Below are 21,596 nucleotides of genomic sequence, written 5' to 3' on the forward strand. Positions count from 1 at the left end.
AAGAACCATTTTGGGTTTTTTCACCTAGATATAATTTTGTTTGGCTTGGCTTCTTCATTCCCAAAAGCACTTCGAAATTACACGTAGGATATTAGAAGTCTAGAACACCATTAAACATGTTGTTAATGTCAATTTTTCATAGGTTCAAATGATCAAGCCAAAGTTAATTAACTGAATTAATATGTATCGCATGACAATAGTTCAATGGCTAAAAGCAACCCATGGAGAAATTTTATGAAGTCAATAGTGAATCATCCCTCTGAGTTACTTATCAAAATGCTGAATTAATTAATGAAGCTCTAAATGAATAATATAATCCAATTAAGTGATGGGTGGTAGTATATATATGTATATATATTCTTCATGGATTCATCTACTACGTACATAATAGTGCAGACCTGCGGAAACGGCTTCCTGTGGGAGCTTGATATAATTCTCTATGTGATTGTATGAATTCAAATACGAATATTGGCCGAAAACACATCATTAGTTGTGCGAGATCTTTGTGTAAATAATACGTATTAAGGTAAATAAAACGAATAATGATAAGAATCCAACGGAGATTATTGGCAATGCTTCGAAACTTTTCTCTTATATACCTCTTGCAAACCCCACATAGAACAACATATTGGCAAGCTTTTCTCAATGAGTTTAATTACGTGCAATGAAGTGAAGATTAAGGACTGTTAGATTATCATTATCCTGTAAAAAGACAACTTTCCAACACCATTTTTAGTAGTTGGGAGCTATGAATACTGAAATTCAAGTTTTGTTAACTTGTGTCATTTTTGAAGAAACAATTTTCTCCAAAATTTATATGTACACTGATCATGACTTCAATTGATAGTAGTTCAGTGGTGCATTTTAATTCAAAGCTAAATAATGAATGTGTAAAAAGAGATAGATCAGCTGGTAGATGTGACAAGAAAAGCTAGAAACAAAAAGTTTGTTTTATAGGGATATCATGGATAGATACATATATCTAAACTTCAAGTTACAGAGGCAAGAAAAAAAGAAAGAAAAAAAAAAAAAAAAAAGAGGGAGAAAGGAGGAGAGACACAATTGCATCCACCAACTCTTAATTTCCTGTCAAGTACACTAGCATCTAGCTACACAATTAATGGGTGTCTTACAACTTTCGTTGTTGTTGCACAACCAATACAGAAGCATTGCTGTCTAGATCTGATGCTGCAAGCAGGTCTCCAAGGGCCCCAAGCTCTGGGAATTCACTCCATTCTGTGAGGCCTGATGTAAGAGGCGATTCTACACCGTGCCGTCTCCCTACTATTATGAGGTCATACTGACTAGTCATTGATCGAACAATCAATGCCGTCTCAGGTCCATCTTTCACAACTCTCTGTAAATAGTTAACTTGTTCAAAGCCCAGATTACTATGTTTAATATCCTTGAGTGCCTCATCATCAAGAATATTTTCCCACTCGTTTGTGTTTTCATCGTCCATGGGCAAGAAATGAGCTATTGTGAGGTTCACGTTGGGGCCTGAAACCATGCGTTTGGCATAGGCCAAGCCCTCACGGTCATCGTTTCCTCCTAGGAAAATAAGAGCAATGTAAAATGACTGTGAGGCCGAGCGCCCTAGCTGGGCACGGTCAACAAGAATCCCTACAGAGCAAGGAGCCATGTCCAGGACACTGCAATTAAGGTTCCTTATCCTTTGCTCGTCTGATTCAATAGACCCACCGATGTTCCATTTACGGTGGAAGGGGATTATCATAAATAGAGCCAGTTTGTTTAGCGCAAGAGTGCATATATCCTCATGCATGAGCTTGTGGGGAGAGATGGCTGTAAAGACATGGGTCAAGGCAGCACCTCCATTGTTCCGCTGGTAGCGATTGAGCGCAAGGATGACATTTTCGGAGTAGGAGTGATTAGAAACAGTCCTCTTCTGCATGTCATGGGAAATGAAGATTGGGGTGGCCCGCCCAACTAGCTCGATGAGGTGAAGAACATAAATGGAGATGGGGTTGTCTCTGGTAGGATTGGAGGCATTGAGCAGGTTGATGATGGAGGTTACGCCTTCTTGTTCATGGACACATGCAAGTATGCGAAGCTCGGCGTTGGGTTTGCAATGCATAATGTTCCTTGTCTGGTAGCCTGCATATTTCCTTGAAGGATCATAGAGTTTTCTCACCAGGAATGGCACAATAGCTGCGTTCAAGGTTGTAGCAATAACCATTAGTCCAAATATTTCATCATCCACCACCTGCACTTGGTAAACAAACAAAAGAAAAAAAAAAAAGGAAAAAAAATGGAGGGACGTCAATGATAGATGTTCAACCGCAGTATCAATCCACTTGAAAGTGGAAGAATTTCTGAGGCAGATTTTCTTACCCCGCTGTCCCTTAGAACGCTTTGGGTGGCCATGTTTACAGTGCCTTTGGCGCTCATGATGAGGCTAAGTGCTAAAGCATCATTACAGGGCATCTTGCAATACAAGAGAGGTGCCACGCAGGCTCCAATTTTTGCTATAAGAGTGGCAAGAATGATAAAAATATTGGCTACTGTTTCCTTGTCTCCTTTCCTGAAGACGTCAATCACATTTGCTCTCATGGCACATGTAGCCATGAAGATTGGCATAAGAACAAGTGAGACCATGGAATCGAGCTTTTCCACCAGAGCAGAGCCTAATGGGGGTCCATCTGGTACAGCCAGACCGAAGATAAATGCCCCAAAGATAACATACTGTCCAAAAAAATCAGAAAAGATACCACAAAAAAGGAGCCCCAAAATGATAGCGTAAATGTACACATTCTTGACCGCCCTGCCTTCTGGTGTCTGTGCAACGACCCAGAACATGGCCGGGCGGAGGATGTACACAACCACAAGGACAAAAACAACAGGTGATACCACGGTTACCACCGCTGTATGCCATGGTGCGCCTTCACGGGTCCTAACCACGACGGAAACAATGGTGAGGAATAAGCTAAATAAGTCGCTGACTATAGCTGAAGACAGTGCTAGCCGGCCAAGCTCCGAATTCAGGATTTTGAGTTCACTGAGGAGGCAAGCGATGACTGGGAATGGCGTCAGAGAATGCACTGCTGCTATATAGGTAAGATTCGTGGCTTCTTTCGCCCAAAACTCAAGGCAGATTACTGCGACGGCCATACCAACTATTAATGGCCCCAAAAGGGCTAATATCCCAACAGCCAAGGCCTTTTTGCCTGTGTTACTTATCATGCCCATATCCATTTTCACTCCAATTAGAAACATAAAAAGTGTGTACCCAAATATTGATAGAGTACCAATTATATTCTGACTTTCTACATTGAGAAACATTTCTGAATAGGCCGAGATGTTCCCCAGCGCTGATCCACCCAGCAGTAGTCCAGCCTAGTTCACGCAAATCATTCACACATTCACATTCATCAGTTATCATCACCCATCACAAAAAAAACAAAGAAGAAAAAAGAGAAGGCTCCTCTTCAATTGGTTAATTTATTAAATCTTTCATTTTATATACTCAAAACTTTTCCTTGTTCAAGTTTTGGTAGGGAGTCAAGTATATAAAGAGGCTGCTAGCATTAAGGGTTGATGAGTTGGATGTAATGTAGTTTGTTTCTTAATATTTTAACCATGGTTAAGTTATCCTTTTGACTACGGTTGTAATCCGGCCGAATAGAGGGCCTAATTTTTGACGATGAGAATTATGATTTCTGGTCTGTAAACATGAAAACTACTTTCTTGTCTGTTAGTTTATGGAACATGGTTGAGAATGGGTTTAAGGAACCAGATTTTGAAGAGAGATTGACTGAAAATCAGCAAAAGAAGCTGGAAGAAGACAGAATATGGAATGCAAGTGCTCTCTCCATGTTGCATAGAGCTGTAGCAGACTCCACTTTTCCAAGAATCATGAGAGCAGTTAAAGCCAAAGATGCTTAAATGATCTTGCAACATGAGTAGGTAGGAGATCTGAAGGTAAGAAACGTGAAACTAAGGAACTTGAGAATATTAAGATGAAAGAAAATGAGATTATAAATTATTACTCTTTCACATTCACAGAACTTGTTAATCAAATGAAAGTTTAGGATGAAGAGATTTTTTATAAGAAAATTGTTGAGAAATTTTTTATTAGTGTGCTTGAAAAATTTGATCTAACTGTGGCTTGATAGAAGAAACAAAAGATATCTCAAAATTGAGTATCCGTGCTCCTTGAAATTATTTGAGCATAAGCTAACTTGAAATTAAAAATAAAAAAGTAGAAAATATTGCATTTCCGGTCTAAACTTAATGTTGGAGCCAAAAACAATGAGAAGTAGCCATATAACAATGATTAGAAAGGAAAATTGTTTGGCCGAGGAAGGGGAAAAGATCCAAGAGGCAGAGGTAAAGGCAAGGTAGAAATAGAGACAACTTTGATGGAAAATTTTACGAAGGATCATCTCAAAAGTGTAAAACCTACAAACGAAGTAGTCATTTAGAAGATTATTGTTGGTTCAAGGGAAAGCCATGATGCTACAACTATAAAAAAATCGAGCATGTACAAAAAGATTATAGATTAAGAGATATGCAACAAGAAAATGCTACAATTGCAAAAGACGGTGAAATAAATATGTTTTACGTTCATCAAACTCGACATGAAAATGAAGTGTGCCTCACAAGTGATAATTGCTCTTAAAGTGGTTCTTAGACCATGATTGTACAAATCATATGACAACAAATAAAAGCATTTTTCTTGATATGGATGTTGCTACATCATCAAAAGTAATTCTTGGAAATTACTTATTGGTAGAAGTAAAAGGCAAAGGATCCATTGGAGTCCAAACCAAAAAAAGTGCAATATGTACTCGAGGTATATTTATGTTCTTGATTTAAACCAAAATTTATTGAGTGTTAAACAACTTGCAGAGAATGATTATTCATTGCATTCTGGAGACAATTCTTGCATGATTATGATAAAGGCTATAATAACTTGATGATGGCGAAACTGAAAATGGAGAATTGCAACTTTCTACTCAATTTCAAGCTTTCAAAAGATGTGGCCTTGAAGGTAGATGTCAATAGCAATTCATGGCTTTGGCCTAGGCGACTTAGACACCTGAATTTTAAAGGACTCAAGTCATTATGATAGAAAAATATGGTGTATGGGCTACCAAAAATTAATAAAAAGAATGAAGTTGGTGAATGATGTAATCTTAGGAAGCATCACCAGCAATCCTTTCTAAAAGGAGTAGCTTAGAGAGCTAAAGAAGATACTTGAACTTGTGCATACAGTTGTGTGTGGGCCAATGCAAACACCCTCGCATTCTCAAAATAGGTACTTTATCTTATTTATTGATGATTTTACAAGAATAACATGAGTTTATTTTATGAGGCAAAAGTTTGAAGTGTTTAGCATCTTTAAAAAGTTTAAAATCCTTGTTAAAAAGCAAACTAGCTATTGCATGAAGATGTTGAGAAGTGATAGAGGCAAGAAGTATAATTAAAAGGAATTTGATCAGTTTTGTGGATATGATGGCATGGAAAGACAACTCATAGGCTACATTCTACAACAAAATGAGGTATTTGAAAGGAATAATCAAACTATGATGGAGATGACAAAGTCAATATGAGAAGAAACTTCCTAAAACTTCTTGTTTATGCTCAAATTCCACAAAAACAAAAAAAAAGACAAAAAAAAAATGGTACAAGCTTTATGAGGCAAGTGAGAAATGTATTTTTATTGGTTGTAGCTTTCAATCTAAAGGCTACAAGTTGTATAGTTTGAAAATTAAGAAAATGATAATTAGTAGTGATGTCTTATTTGATGAGGATGCTATGTGGAGTTGGGAAAAGGAAGTAGTTGTGAAAAATGTTGTTCTTCCAATTGACTTGCCCTAAAAATCAGTCATTGAAAAAAATGAAAAAAAATGAAGATAAAGAAGATTCAACTCAACCAAATTTTTCATCACCAACAAGTAACCCTTTAAGCTCAAGTTTATCATCACCAAGCTCAATTCTAAGAAAAATGAAGAGCTTGAGTGATATTTATGAGAGATACAATTTGTGTTGTTGAACTAGAACACTTTGAAGAGGCCATGAAAAAAGAGGTTTGAGGAAAGTCATGCTAGAAGAAATGAATGCTATTCAAAAGAATAAAAAATTGGGGTTGGTTGATAAGCCAAAAAATAAATAAATCATTAGAGTGAAATGGATCTATAAAATAAAATTTAATGTTGGTGGATCTATTTGAAGAAATAAAGCAAGATTAATTGCTAAGGGCTATGCTCAACATGCCTGGTGTTGACTTTCATGAAATTTTTGCTTTAGTTTCTCCTTAGATACCATGAAAGTGCTTGTTGCACTTGTTGCCAACTTGATGTTAAATTAACCTTCTTGAATGGACAATTGAAAGAAGTGCATGCATGTTGAACAACATCAATGATTCATTATCAAAGGAAAAGAAAACAAAGTCTACAAGCTAAAAAATAAAAAAGGCTTTATAGGGACTCAAAAAGGCACCTAGAGCTAAGTATAGTGAGATTGATGGCTACTTCTTTGAAAAAGGTTTCCAGGACACAAGAGTGAGCCAACCTTGTATGTGAATAAACAAGGTAAGTCCGACATCCTCATTATTCCTCTTTATGTTGGTGACTTGGTATTTTATTGGAAATAACAAAAAGATGATGAATGAATTAAAAAATGAAGTGATGAAGAAATATGGAATGAGTGATACATTATTTTCTTGGCAAGGAGATTCACCAAAATGATGGAGGAGTTTTTATTTCTTAAAAAAATTATGCTCAGAAGGTTCCAAAAAAGTTGGGAATGCTCTTGTTTATAATGAAAATTTGATGAAAGAAGATGGTGTAAAGAAGGTGGATGAAACCCTTTATAGGAGTTTGGTTGGGAACCTATTGTATCTCACAACAAGAAGGTGAGATATCATGTTTGCTGCTAGCCTGCTATCAAAATTCATGAATAGTCCAAGTCAGTTTCATTTTGGTGTTGGAAAAAGAGTCTTAAGGTATATTCAAGTACAAGGAGTTATGGAATTCGATTTGAGAGAAATCCTAAAGCGAAGTTGATTGAGTTTTGTGATAGTGATTGGAGGGGATGTGTAGATGATATGAAAAGCACATCAAGCTATGTTTTTTTTCTTAGCATAGGTGTATTTTCATGGTTGTCGAAAAAGCAATAGTCAGTTGCTCAATCTTCAGCTGAAGCAAATCACATGCCAGCCTCAATCGCAACTTCTCAAGCTATATGGGTTGGATGAATTTTGGAAGACATTAGAGAAAAACAACTATCACCAACAAAGATCCTTTGTGACAAGTGACAACAAATCAATTATTGCAGGTCTAAAGATCAAATGGCAGATATCTTGACTAGGGCACTTCAACAACAAAGTTTCAAATGCTAAGGAAAGCAGCATTGGGAGTTCAAGAGCAGTACATGGCTAAGTTATCTTTTTGATCTACAGCTATAATCCTGACAAACGGAGGACATGGACAGAAAGAAAGAAGTGTGTTGAGCAAGCTTCACAATTTTTATTTTTATTTTTAATCTAAAAATCTGATAAAATATTCATAAGTGCAGTTCACGTTGCCTGAGTGTGTGCACCCTATTTTTGCTTTGCTCTGTTTTTTCTTGTTTCTTTCTCTACAGATTTGCAGGCCTTCATTTATGTGAAGAACCAGTAGATTGTTCAAGGGTAGCATCAACAGAAAACCTTCCAACAATAAGAAAGAAGAAACAAGGGCGAAGCAAAAATAATTAAGCTCAAAATTCTCTAATCGCCTGGTACCAAATTAATATTGGCTATCATGATTAGAAAGAAACATACAAAATGGGACATAAATGTTCAGATTGCAATGAAGTTTATGCAGAGATTCGAGAGGGAGAGGACTTACAGCAATCTCAGAAATGAGCATGGGGAGTCCTAAATGCTTGAGAACAAAATGAAGCGTGTGAATAACTGCAAGAATGGCGAGAATCTGCATTTGCAGCAATGGCAAAGGAAACTTCAGTGGCCCTTTCTCATATTTCCATACACCAAAGGAATTCACCTTTGGTGGTAATTCCGTGCAAGAAAGGAGCTGCTCTGGCATTTGGCCGGATCTTGGATTGGTCCTCCCCCGTCTCTTGCCAGTAGAAACTGCCTATGTCCCCGATGGTGGCCCCGCCTGTCACAGAGAGATAATAAGGATGCAAAGGAGGAATGAGAGGAGAGAATGGGAATGGGAAAGGAAAAACAAAAGGCTTTTTAACCAACCACAATGACTGGGATGCAATGGAGGGATGTGAGGGATCACAGCTGCCTAATTCTTACTATTTTTAGTTTTTCTTGTTTTCATTTCTTGTTAGCTCTCCAAATTAAGACAAAGTATCGGACCTATTGGTCATATATTTGTATGATTAACCACCCCTTTAAGGGCTGGCCACACCCCAAGCCTGGCCCCCTACCCAGGTGCCAAGTAAAAATCCATCTTCATACTTTGTATGAGTTCATCCTACGCAAATTGTGCAGTTTCACAGCTTTGCTTCTATGAATAGATACACGAGTCCTTGAGTCTGTAGCAGAGGAAGCAGGGTGATTAAGCAACTGGGGAAGAGAATGGGTGTGTGTAGCTTGTCCAAAATGAACCCAATGAAGCATGGGGCTCTAGCTCCATTCTCAAGGGCCTAGTGTGACTGGAAACTCTCGTTCATAGATGGGGTCCATCTACCTTGAAAAAAGGGAGTACCCTTTCCTGCTAAAAATTTACTTGGTTGTGCCCACTTCGTTTTTCATCTTGCTTAATTAATGTCTAGATAACTCATCTCATTGCCATATTTGAGCTGCAATTTTTCAGGGTTTGATCAGCCTAACCACAAAAAGTCTCAAGTTTGGAAGTGCCTCTTTGAACATCTTAATTGAGGCAATACATCCAAGTTGGTAGCATATAATATATATCATTACCATATGTATAAAGTCATGCAATTAGCTTTCTGAGTTAGTAGCTTTAAAACCAATTAGGCTAATCCAAATAACATAGCCTGAATATACAAGATCACAGTTGAGGTTACTCAGTTTCTTTCTATGCTTTGCCAGTTTTTGGGCAGCCAGATGGACTAATGACCACTGACCCTTTTGATCCATCCAAAAGAGGAGGTTGTACCAAAAATCTTGTTTCGAAGTCATGGCTAATTACCATTCCTGGATCAGTATGAGATATTTTTCATTTACATTTCTCATGCATATTCAGGCTAAAATACAGTACTGAAACACATTCCCTAGCCATCTAGTTCTCCTATATGTTTTCTTCTCAATTTATTTGAATGTACGCTCCTAGCTTGCAATCTTTAGCATCTTCATAGTCCCAGAAATCATGAAGCCCCATTGAGGCTGAGATCTTGCACCCCTAATCCAAATGGCTGCTGCTGCACCACCAATACCGAAAAGAGAAAATCTGAACCGGCCAGCATATCCCCAATCAGCCCAAGCTCGGTGCATTCATGCCATTCAGTAAGGCCTAATGTAAATGGAGACTTATCATGGTGTCTACCCACTATAAATAAATCAAAACCTTCCTCCATGGACCGAATCACCTGTGTTGTTCCTTCCCCATCTTTAACAATGACTTCACTGTAAACAATCTTGTCCACTGCATCAGCCTTAAACTCATTCATCAGCTTTTTGTCAAGATACTCCTCAGTTTCTTCAGTGTAAGCCTGCTCCCCCCATGGTCTAAAACAGACAACCGTGAGTCTTATCTTTGGATCCTCAGCCATACGTCTGCTGTATGAAAGAGCTTCTCGATCATCAGCCCCACCAAGAAAGAGCAAAGCAATATGGTACAATGAATGCCCAGCCACAAATGACCTGTGCCCACCAATGTGGCCCCTGTCAACCAGGATCCCAACAGAGCAAGGAGCCTTATCAATGACATTCAGGTTTACAGTCTTAATAGAGGTGGCTGTAGCTTCCTCTGTTCCACCAAAGGCCATCTGCTTATGGAAGGGGACGATAACTATGTTCGCCCTCATCTCTAGTGCTATAGCACATATATCTGTATGCATGCTTGAATAAGGTGCAATGGCCGTAAAATGCTGCACTGTCACACGCCCATGGTTGTGCTGCTCATAATAGTTGAAGGCATTGATAATATGCCCCAAGTGGGTTACACCAGAAGTGAGTTTCTTTTTCGAGTCATATGATTCAAGAACAGATGATGAACTGCCAGTGAGCTCCATGAGGCAAAGGGCAACGATGGAGATGGGGCTGCTTTTGGTGGCATGTGAGGCTTCAAGGAGGTTTATAATGGTGGACACATTGTGTTCATTGTGGATGCAGACCAATATTCGAAACTCCGAATCATGCTTAGGGTACATAATGCTTTTTCTGCTATAGGACATGTGACTACTTGCTGGATCATAAAGGTAACCGACAATGGGTCTGCAGACCCCTGTGACAATCAGCATGGTGATTAACAGAAGGCTATAGGATTGGTAGCTTAAGATCTGCAGACAGACCAATGAACTAGTAAAAAAGAAATTTATCTACACCCCAAATTTGCATACTGAAATCTCCCTTATGGCAATGGATTTATATTACAATGGAACTCCTGCTATATGTCATAGGTTCAAGCTTTCTTCATCAGTTTTCAGGAGAGTAAAAAAAATTTCTTCTTATACTAAAACATGACCACTGATATAATCTGTGAAAAATAGGTAAAAACCAACTGTGAAAACTGCTACATTTCTTGGATTATACTCTGTTTGGTAGACAAGAAGATGGTCCAAGGATTTTCACTTTTCTTTACTTTCCCCTCCATTTTCTTGCTGATCAAACAGAGCATCAAACAACTGATTGCTTGGTTGAATATGCAGAGGGAAAGAGAGATGATTTGAATGATTCAATTACCTTTCTATCCTTCCACATGCTGTATGTGGCAACCTCGATAATGCCTTTGCAACACATGATCATAGCAAGACATAAAGAATCCCAGCGAGGAACACCAGAGAAGATTGCTGGAATAAGTGTGCCTGTGAACTTCCCTATATAGCCCAAAATGATGATGAACTCGACCATGAAGGGAAACATTCCTTTTCCTAGGGAGAACAGTTTCGTTTTTGAGCCACTGAGAGCAAAGAAAATTGGCAGTAGCAAGCCAGTAACCATAGTATCAAACTTCTGCAGTAAAATTGTTCCAATTGGTGGTCCATCAGGGAGAGCCATGCCTAACACTAAAGGGCCTAAGGCAGCATGCTGGCCAAGGACCTCAGCACAGAATGCACAACCCATTATCATTACAATGATGATGAAGAAGAGAACTTCGTCCATTCGTTCTCCTTCTGGAGTTTGTTTCGATATCCAGATTATTATTGGCCGGAAGACAAACACAATGCTGATAAGAAAGATGAGCAGCCATATCAGAGACCATAGCAACATCCAATCTGAGTCACGGGCGGCAATGCCTACTGTGTTCATCATTGTAGCCATGAACCAGCTACACAAGTCACTGACCATGGATGTCTGGGTAGCTAAGCGGCCCAGCTCTGAATTCAGAATATTAAGATCAGTAAGGAGGCTGCTAACAACAACAAAGGAAGTCATAGAATTTAGTGCCACCATGAAAGGAATGGAAACCGATAATTTCCTATCAAGAGTCATCACATGATGTATGATGATAAACGCCAATTCACCAAGTCCATAAGGCAATATGAAACCCCCAATGCCTATTAGAACTGCAGTTTTCCCAGCCTTTTTTAATATCCTTGGGTCCATCTGCAATCCTACTAAAAAGAGGTGAAGCATGAAGCCAACATTTGCGAGTGTTTCAAGTACCAATTTGCCTCCTGGTGGAAACAACTTCTCTGCATAAGCCCCATCATGTCCTAGAATGGAGGGGCCCATGATAATACCAGCCTGCTCCAAATAAATCACCGGCATAGATTACAACCAGAAGTTTCAAGATTTTAACAACCCATGAAACTGAGAAAAAGAGAATGAAAATCTAGAGCGGGAAGAAGCTTACTATAATTTGTGCTGAGATCATACCCTGTCCAAGAGGTTTCAGAAAGTAGTAAGTGGTTCTGGTTAAAAGCAGAATCAGAATGCCCTGTGCCAAGAGCATAGGCAAGCTAAAATTAAAAGGGTCATCTCCAAGAAAAATGCCCTTTGAATGGATCATGTTTCCAGTGAATTGGCACACTAGCTTCTCTTCAGAAAAGGGTCCTGCGACTGGACCCATAGTCCTCAACCCTTCCATGTCTGAGAACTACAAAATTGGAGAGAGCTTCAGAAATGGGGAAAATAAAATTTTTTTAAAAAAAGGACCAAAAAGGGAAAAAAGAGGTGTAGCCCAGGTTAGATAAGAAGATCTAGTGAAAGATGAGGAGCCATAACCAGAGGGAGAAGAAAGAGAGAGAGGTGTGTATGGACATGAATCACTTACTAATACTAGCTAAGAGCTTAACCGTTAAAGTTGACCATGCAAAAAGAAAAAAAAAGAGAGCTTCCATAATACTCGGCTGGCTCCAAGATCCATGATGCAATCACATCTAGCCATCAAATAAAAGGTTGATGGCTTCATGAGAATTCAAGGAAAAGAAAAGCAATATACCAAAGGAAAAAGGATCAAAATGAAGGAGCTTATTATTCAATGATGATCTTGCTAATCAGTTGCTGCCAACGAGACGAAAATTTAGTTATTCTCTGGTTCAGATTATGTTTCCTTCGATCATCCCTAATGCCAATTCTCTTTGAAGCTGGAATTTTTCATCAGGGTATAGATTGGTTTCCGATAATTTTATTGGTTTCAGATGTAATAAGATGTCCCAATTCTGGAGGATGAATTTGTAGATAAGTTTTATGTAAAAATAGACTGAAGCAATTCAAGATCTTTCTGATTAGAGTATGCTGATGAGAAAATTGTTGCAGAAACTACAACCTACGCTGCAGCAGATTTTGATGAGTCTGAAGGCAGAATAGACATCAAAAGACATCTTGATATAATGGTGTATGGGCTCTGCTGGTCTTTTCTGTTGGTAGGGGAAGAAAAACAATTTATAAGAAAGCCAAAAGAGGGCATACACATTACATAGGATTGGCTTCTGATCATTTCTTTTTTCCCTAATTAGACAAATCAATCAGCAGTGGCAAGAAGAACAGAGGAGAAAGAATTTCACATAATTTGAAGGTGATAGTTGCAGTTTTGATAATGAAACTAAAGTCTTTACATATTCTTTTTGGGATTGTCATAATCCAGAAAATCCCTATAAGTTTACTCTTCTCAGGTGTAATGACTCCTCTGGGTTTAGCAATCCCCATATTCTGGTCTGTTGTTGCACGACCAAAACTGAAGCCTTGCTGCCTTTGGAATATGTGGTAACTAGTACTTCTCCTACGGTCCCCAACTCTCTGTGTTCACTGTATTTTGTGAGCTCAGACATAAATTGTGACTGGCCATGGCTTCTCCCAACCATAACAAGGTCGCAAGTATTCTCCATTGGTCTAGTTACAGCAAGCACACTCGCTATGTCTGTCACCACCTCTTCTTGGTAGGAAACTTGCTCATTGTGCAGGGTGTTGAGCCTGAATTCACCTAAGGTTTCAGCATCAAGCATCTTGCTCCTGTCTGTACCCCCTACTATTTCGTTCAAGGAAGAGAATCGGATAAGAGTGAGATTTACATTAGGGTGCTCCGACATTCGTCCTGCCAATGCTACTGCTTCTCGATCATCTGCACCCCCAAAGAAGAGCACAGCCACCTGATAAGAAGAAGGTTCTGCCATTGCAGAGCGACCCTTTTTCCAGTTCCCACGGTCAATGAGGATAGCAACAGAGCAAGGAGCTTTCTCAAGCACATTCTTGTTCAGGTGCCTAAAAACATAGGGTGCTTCTATCCTTTCCCCATTGATCCGTTGCCTGTGGAAAGGGATGATTACAATGCATGTTCTCTTTTCTAGAGCAAGGGAGCACACATCATTGTGCATTGTTGCATAAGGTGAAACGCCTTTAAAGCAATGCACCATGACAGCACCCCTACTTCTTTCTTCAAACTTCCGGAAGGAATTGAAGATTTGTTCAGATTGTGTAGGGTATAAAGAGGGCTTTTCACGCGGCCGGTGGGCAACAAGTAAAGAGGAGGAACGGCCCATCAGCTTAACAAGGTGGAGAACGAATAGATTCATGGGGCTATCTGTGGTGGGATTGGTAGCATTAAGGAGGCTGATGATGGTTTTGACATTGTCTTGGCTGTGGATACAAGCCAGTATGCAGAGTTCTTCACCGCGTTTGCTGTGTTGGACAGTCCTCCTTTTGTAAGCAATAAACCTCTTTGAAGGGTCATACAGGGCTTTTACCAGGGGTGAGATAACTCCTGTTACAACCACCACAGAGATAATCATAATGGCAAAGCATTCTTCGTTCATGACCTGCACATGCATTTATGTAATTACCCCTATTGATTAAATAAAAGAGCAGCTTAATAGCTAGAAACCCTTCTAGGTTTCCCGTAAATTAGTGCTGTGATTTCCCTCGTATGAAGGTACTTGATTTTTCCTAAATGGTACATGCACATCAAAAGATTCACAGAAAAAGCTTTTAAATATTGAATTTTCAAGAAACTTAAATAATGGATTTAAAAACCATCCAAGATAAAGTTCACATACCTTGTCTTTCTTCCAATTAGTCAGCATGGCAAGTTCGAGAATGCCTTTGGAGTTCATGATAAGGGCAAGAGAGAGGGCATCTCGGAATGGCATCCTGCAGAAGAGCGGGGGTAATATTGTTCCTATGATCTTCCCAACGAAAGAAACAAAAACAACCAACAGAATCACACCCGCATTCATCAACTTCTGTATGGCAAAAACATCTGTATTTAATCCACAGGTAGTGAAAAAGATCGGCATAAGAAGCACAGAAACAAAGCAATCGAGCCTCTCTACCAATGCTGCTCCTAAGGGTGGTCCATCTGGTATGACCAAGCCCAAAATGAAAGACGCAACAAGGGCACTGAGACCGATTACTTCACCCATGAGCCCACACCCCATTAATGCAACGAGGAAGAAGAAAATATATATCTCTTTTACAGGCTTCCCTTCTGGGGTGTGTCTAATTGCCCACAAAGCTGCAGGACGGATCCCAAACACAATGACAGTAATAAGGAGGGCACTAGATAAAAAGGACCCTATTGATGACGTTACCGATTTTTCTGTGGCTACCTTAGAAACGAACCTCAGTGACAAAATGGACCAGTGGAGCACATCACATATTATTGAAGAAGATGAGGCAAGCCGTCCAATCTCTGAATTTAGGATCTTCAGCTCTGTAAGAAAGCATGCAATAACTGGGAAGGACGTCATGGACTGTAATGCCACTATAAGGGGAAGAATACTCGTAACATCATGATCCAAAGAGAAGCATTGGTTGATGATGAGGGCGGCTATTCCTGCCAATGCATAAGGTACAAAGAAGCCTAAAACTCCTATAGCTAAGGCCTTTCTTCCTGATTTTAGGACCATGGTTGGGTCCATCTTCACTCCAATCAGGAAGATAAAGAGCATGAAACCAAAAACTGATAAGGTGTCAAGCACAGTTCTGCCTCTGGTTGGAAACACTTTTGATGCAAATACCGAGTTGTGCCCAAGAATTGAAGGACCTAGAATCACACCACCCTGGTGAAAAAAATTCACAAACACATACAATCAGCAACTTATTACTGGCTTCCTGAATCAGACTGATAAATCACAAAAAGGAGATTTCTATTTTCCCCCCAATGAGTTCTAGCGTTGCTTCCAGAGCAGTTGGCCATTGGGAATAGACTCAAGCAACAGAAGGGAGCGTATAACATTTATGTATAATAAATGCCCTTCTGGAATAACTACCAGAGCTTGTTTCTAAGTTTCCTGGTGACACCTAATTGAACTTCCTGTTATATGTTCAAATAGGAAACCAAAAGCCACTCCTTTCAAGTTGCATCTATATACGAGCAATAAGCTGTGTTTTTTGAATCAGCCTGAATTGGAAGCTGAACCCCCCTTCAGGCGGTGGAAGAGTTGGACTGGACTTCATTATTTCAGTTTATTTTTTTTATTTTTTTATTCCATATAGAATTCAGGTGATTTGATTTGATCAACGAATTAAAACAATAAATATGAGGAGAAAATGGTGAGAAAAAAAAAAAAAAGAACTTAACCACAATCTGGGAAACAATGGAGGGTTGGCCGAAGGGCTTGAGAAGGAGATGAATGGAGCGTGTGATAATGGTGATGAAGGAGAGCTGCATCATCAGAAGAGGAAGTGAGAAAAGGAGAGGGTTATCTCCAAACCACATCCCCCTTGAGTTGACATGGTTTACAAAGTGGCAGGCATAGGGGAAACCCAGTGCCATCTGCAGATCATCTTCAGCCTCCTGTTGAGCTGGGTCCTGAGGAAGCACAATGTCCATGCCTTCTTCCTCTTGTTCAGAAAGAGGAACCCAGAAGAATTTTTACAGAAAGCAAGAGATGGACTGAGAGAGAGAGGTGAACCCCATTTCAGAGAATTGAGGAATGGATGGAGGAGCATTAGAATTGGAGCCAGTTATGAGAGAAAGAAAGAAAGAGCACAAATTTGTCTTGGTGGTTAATTTTTAAACGTTGACCTTTGACATTTTGGACCAAAGGAAGAGAAGGGGGTCAGGCCATGCCCATGAATGTATCATAAACCTAAATATATGACTCCTTCCTCTCTATGATTTTGATATTTTAATATTTCTATTACCTAGAAACATTAAATGGTTTTTTATTTTTATAGAATAAAATAAAATAAAATCGAACATTTTGCAAAGTCAAAGCCCCTTCTTTTACCATGTTCTTCTGGCTTCAGTTGACCCTTCTTCAACTGAATCTCAGATTCTTCGGGACCACCCCATGGATTGGGAGAACTCAAGAATCCAACCTCAGCCTCTGAAAAACGCACGAGACCTCATCAATGTACAACAAATAAATCAATAAATTATGAAATCTGTGGACAACAAAGAAAACTTCTGAGTTTGAGGGTCCTCCCAAATGTCAGGAGAAAATTGGTGGGTCTACACCCCCTTGTATCCTCTGGTGGACAGGATGAGGTAAGGAGTAAAAAAAATGATTGAAGCAAGCTATACTATTGAATCAATTCCAAAAAATTGTGATTGAATTTTCTTTTGCCAGTGTAACAAATAAAAAAGAAAAGAGAAACGGAAAATAAAATCTTCACCTTAAAATGAACCAAAGGAGGAACAAAATGAAAGAATGTTACATGAAGATTGACTTTTACCCAACTGTCCATCACCACCATTGATGCACAAGAACTCCACTTTTTCTCAGAGAAGAAAACAGGTCCAAGCATTGGGCATAAGTCTTCTGAAACTTGGAACTCCTCTGACCAGGGCAGCATCTTTGCCATCTGTTGTAGTGACATTCAAGGAAAATCTCATCAATTAAACAAATCGCTCCTGTCTCTATCAACCTCGGAATCAAATGGAATTCAGTGCCTTCCACATCCATCTTCATCACAACAAAATCTCTTTCCGAAACCGTACTTTTCAACCAATTAGCGAAATCAATTCCTTGAATCTTGTCAACGTCAGCAGCATAACTGGCCGAGGATTGCACAGGTTGAATCCTTCCCATTCCTCTGCCTCTTTCCTGAACTTTCCTACCTGGGTCTCTGGTAATCTCGAAGAACAAAGTCTCATTCCTCAACCAAGCTGCATAAGGCAAAAGCGTTACCCCTTTCTTCAATCTATACTCTTCGTGGAAAGCCTTGTCGGCCTCAATTGCATAAATTTCAAAAGTCTTATTCTGTTTCGGGTACTGCTTCTTGAACCAACTACCAATGCTTGAACCATAGCTCCGAGCTCCAACATCCACATACACATATCTCTGCTTGAAACTCACATCAACCATAGAAGATATATATTTAATGTTTTTTATGTTCCTCTTCAATGTAATCCAAGGCTTCAATGGCTCTTCTTCGATCAATGGCTCTGCATTCTTGATTATTTCCTGTTTATACCCCGGAACAGAGCACTTCTTAAATGAATTCCTATCAGGAGATGACTCTTCATGTGCAAGAATCTCAATGTCTTTCTTTAAAACAATCTCGCGAATCGAAGGCACTGATGAATCAAGATTATCTATGTCTCGCGACCTAATGAATCTACAGCAATTGAACAACTCAAGAAACGAATTGAAGCTATAAGCATCTTTTGCAGCCACCGTGTGAACAACAACGAAGCCACCAGGTTTGAGAGTCCTACCAATCTCCGCTGCAAAATTCGCCGGCCGAGCTGACCGGTCAAGACCGCCGTTGCTGGAGAACTCAAAATCAAAGGTGTTATTATCGAAAGGCTGGCGATAGGCCTGACCAGAGACAACCAATGGTGGAAACGCCTTCTTCGATATCCCAATCGCATCAACAACTCCGATCTCTCTCAACGCGAAGACATCTTCTCCGGTTGACATTTCGATGCACAGCGACTTCGAATCCGGCGAGAGATACCCCTCGAAGATCAAATCTTGAAACAAAGAAGAGAAGTAATCGACGCTCTTTCTCCATTGTTTGCTAGTCCACATATCGAAAGATGCTTCCCCGATAGCGGCCTGGTGAGCTCCGACCACAACGCTGGAGATTTTCGGATTCTCCGGAGAGAAACAGAAACCTCCGGAACCGCATTCTCGGCCTTTGATTCTGACAACGTAAGCAAACTCAACAATGACGATGAGAGCAACAAAGCAGAAGATCGTTCGTATCAGAATGTTCCTAAGAAGGCTGCGCCTCCCTGCGGTAGCGTCCATGAAAATTTATTGTGCACAAGCAGGGAAAAGAAGAAGAATTCAAATGAAATGAAAGAAAAGGAAGGGCTTCCGAAAGAAACGGGAGAATTCTGGTTTGGCGCCAATTGGGGTTGCAGGTGAGCAAGAGAGAAGGGTATGGATTTGAAAATAAGGAAATTTTTGGAGGGTAAAATGGGAATAAATGGCAGTTTTGATCTCAGCAGATCCGCGTATCCGCGCACATTTTGATGGTTTTGGAAACGGCTGGAAGCGTGAATTCGGTGATTTTTCCATAAATGTCGAAACTACCCTTTATAGTCGACAGTTGCGCGTTGGCAGAGTGCCAATATAGCCGTTGGGAAAGTTCCCGACTCCCTGCTTGTACCATTTGGCTCTTTCTTTTGCGGCTGTTGACACGTTGGATTATAACACGTGTTGATATTTTGGAAATTTTAATCCTAATATACTTACATAATTTCATAATAAAATCAATTCACTAAATATGGAATCATTAATAATATCTTCGGGACAATCCTTAATTTCTTCCTGTAAGAAGTAAAAACATTTACTAGTTCCCTATCATTAATTTCATATTTGAAATTATTTTTAAATAATTTTAGTATATTTAAAATTTTCAATGCAATAAAAAGAAAATTATTATACTATTTTTTTTTTGGATATTCCTACCTTTTTTAAAAAAATATAGATAAATATTCCTGAAAAATATAAATAAATTTGGTCTTTGCTCTTCTTTATTTCATTTTAAGAAACTAATTTTCTAATTATTTATAAGAAAATATTTAATGATATATTTATATGAAAACAAATCTTAAAATAAAATATTTTCTTTATAATAATAAAAAAAAATCCTCATAAAATATATTTAAATAGAAAAATATAACAACTTTATTCAATATGAAATGTATAAAGTTAAGGACTTGTTTGACAAGTGTAAAACAAGAAAATATGTTTAAAAATTAAAATCCTATCTTTTATTTTTTATTCTTAACAACATAAAATAAAATAAAGTATTTTTAAATAACATTTTTAATTATTTTCACTTATTTTTTTAGAATTTTTTTTAAAAATAATTAACACTAAATATACAAAAATATTTTTTTTAAATATATTTAAAAATATTAAAAACATTACAAATTTCATATAGACTTTTCTTTTATCAAACATGGTAGAACAATTTTCAAAATTTGTTATCAGAAATTATTTTTTAAAACTATTTTTAAAAATAATTACTAAATAGGGCTTTAAGGATTGAGATATAAACTTATTATTTTTTGTTTTCAAAATTATAAAATATTAATTAATTTTATATATATATATATATATAAAACCATGTTATGAAAAAGTTATTGAGTAGCTTATATATTACTTTCAAAAATAATAAATACTTTTTGATATTTCATTTTTATAAAATAATATAATCATTATTTCTCTATGTGAATCTTTAAGAATTATTATATCTCACATAGAAGTGACTATTATTTTCTACTTTTAAAAATAAAATAAAAGAATTTTTTTTTTCCACAAACTAGGATAAAAATAAATGTGGCATTTTTAAGATAAAAGATTGCATTCTAAATTTGTGAAATGGTATAAAAATGGTCAATTCATATTAATTAGATATGGGTTGGATAGGCTCAACCCAAATCATATCCATTTGATATTCAATCAAATCCAATCCATTTATATTCGCCGGAAACAAAAAATAATGAGAATACATATTTTATTTTTATTTTTATTCTCGAATTATTTGATGATTTCAATTATCGTGTTTGAATACCTAAAGGAACGGAGATTGAAATGATAATTTGATTTCATTCTAAGTGAAAATGGGAATGAAAATAAAAAAAATAAAAAAATTATAAATAATATCCATATCATATTATACCTAGTTTAAAATATATTTTTTTTATTTGCATTTAAAAAAATTAAGAGTTTGTTTTTTTTTTGCTAAACAATAAAAACCTATTTTGGTGTGTAATTTAAAAAAAAAAATTACCACTTTTTAGTTGTTATTTTTTAGAAATAATTTTTAAAAACAAAGTAAAATACTAGAGAAAATGATCAAGTGAGACTTTGTATTAAATGTATTTATAAGTTTAATAATTTTAAAATGGCTATAAAAAATAATAGTTGTAATCAATGCTTTAAATTCTTTAATAAATTAATTTTTATGAATAATTTGAAATTAAAAAAAAAGATTAATTAATTATAAATTAAATAAAATAATTTTAAAATTCATCTTCATAATTAAGAAATAAATGCAAAATTTTGACTCATTTATTCCTTAAAAAATTAAATTTCATTTGTCTTTTTATATTCATGTAAAATATAACAGTATTAACAAGTATTTATTATGAATTATTATGATTTATTTTTAACAAAATAAATCAATTAATGTTAGTATCTATATTTTTATAATATTTATAAAAAATATAACTAATGATCTTATTAAATTATTAATATTCATATTTTATTAAAAACTATTTATTTATTTACAATTTTAAAAATATTTTTATTTTTAACATGATGTGAATTATATAAATTAAATTTATAATTTATGTTACAAAATCAAAATAAAAAATTATTTTTAAAAATAACTTATCTAAATAGGTTTTAAAATTTTTAATATGTAAATAATGTTTTTAATATTTGAAAGATAAAAATTTTTAAATATTAAAAATACTTTCTTAAAATCATTTGGAATGTACTTCAACTCTTCATCTCTTCATCGGAATCACTTTTATTAACTTTTATTCGTTTTTAGTGGTAGCCAGAGGAAGGGATGGTGGCCTAGTATAATTATACGGATAATAATTCATAAAGAAAAGAAGTGTATTTAAGGAAGCGAC

The 21,596-nt window shown here is 37.1% G+C and overlaps 4 protein-coding genes across 4 annotated transcripts; all 4 read right to left on the bottom strand.

Annotated features, from left to right (window-relative positions):
• Nucleotides 1-1,018: 1,018 nt before the first annotated feature.
• LOC100258763 (cation/H(+) antiporter 3) lies at nt 1,019-8,869 on the bottom strand. Its single transcript, XM_002277538.4, has 3 exons — nt 7,854-8,869; nt 2,353-3,354; nt 1,019-2,224 (listed from the first exon to the last, which is right to left on the bottom strand). Exons 1-3 carry the CDS (start codon nt 8,049-8,051, stop codon nt 1,130-1,132), a joined length of 2,295 nt encoding a protein of 764 aa, XP_002277574.1. The 5' UTR covers nt 8,052-8,869; the 3' UTR covers nt 1,019-1,129.
• Nucleotides 8,870-9,272: 403 nt separating this feature from the next.
• Nucleotides 9,273-12,194, bottom strand: LOC100263928 (cation/H(+) antiporter 14). Its single transcript, XM_002277516.4, has 3 exons — nt 11,961-12,194; nt 10,847-11,851; nt 9,273-10,443 (listed from the first exon to the last, which is right to left on the bottom strand). The coding sequence occupies exons 1-3, from the start codon at nt 12,192-12,194 to the stop codon at nt 9,310-9,312; spliced, it is 2,373 nt and encodes a 790-aa protein (XP_002277552.1). The 3' UTR covers nt 9,273-9,309.
• A 913-nt stretch (nt 12,195-13,107) lies between these two features.
• Nucleotides 13,108-16,948, bottom strand: LOC100241653 (cation/H(+) antiporter 15). Its single transcript, XM_010652545.3, has 3 exons — nt 16,777-16,948; nt 14,599-15,603; nt 13,108-14,361 (listed from the first exon to the last, which is right to left on the bottom strand). The coding sequence occupies exons 1-3, from the start codon at nt 16,777-16,779 to the stop codon at nt 13,201-13,203; spliced, it is 2,169 nt and encodes a 722-aa protein (XP_010650847.1). The 5' UTR covers nt 16,780-16,948; the 3' UTR covers nt 13,108-13,200.
• A 108-nt stretch (nt 16,949-17,056) lies between these two features.
• LOC100265673 (uncharacterized) lies at nt 17,057-19,105 on the bottom strand. Its single transcript, XM_002272425.4, has one exon. The coding sequence runs from the start codon at nt 18,745-18,747 to the stop codon at nt 17,236-17,238; it is 1,512 nt and encodes a 503-aa protein (XP_002272461.1). The 5' UTR covers nt 18,748-19,105; the 3' UTR covers nt 17,057-17,235.
• Between the last annotated feature and the right edge of the window lie 2,491 nt (nt 19,106-21,596).

This window comes from Vitis vinifera, chromosome 6 (assembly GCF_030704535.1).
Source record: "Vitis vinifera cultivar Pinot Noir 40024 chromosome 6, ASM3070453v1".
Classification (NCBI taxonomy): domain Eukaryota; kingdom Viridiplantae; phylum Streptophyta; class Magnoliopsida; order Vitales; family Vitaceae; genus Vitis; species Vitis vinifera.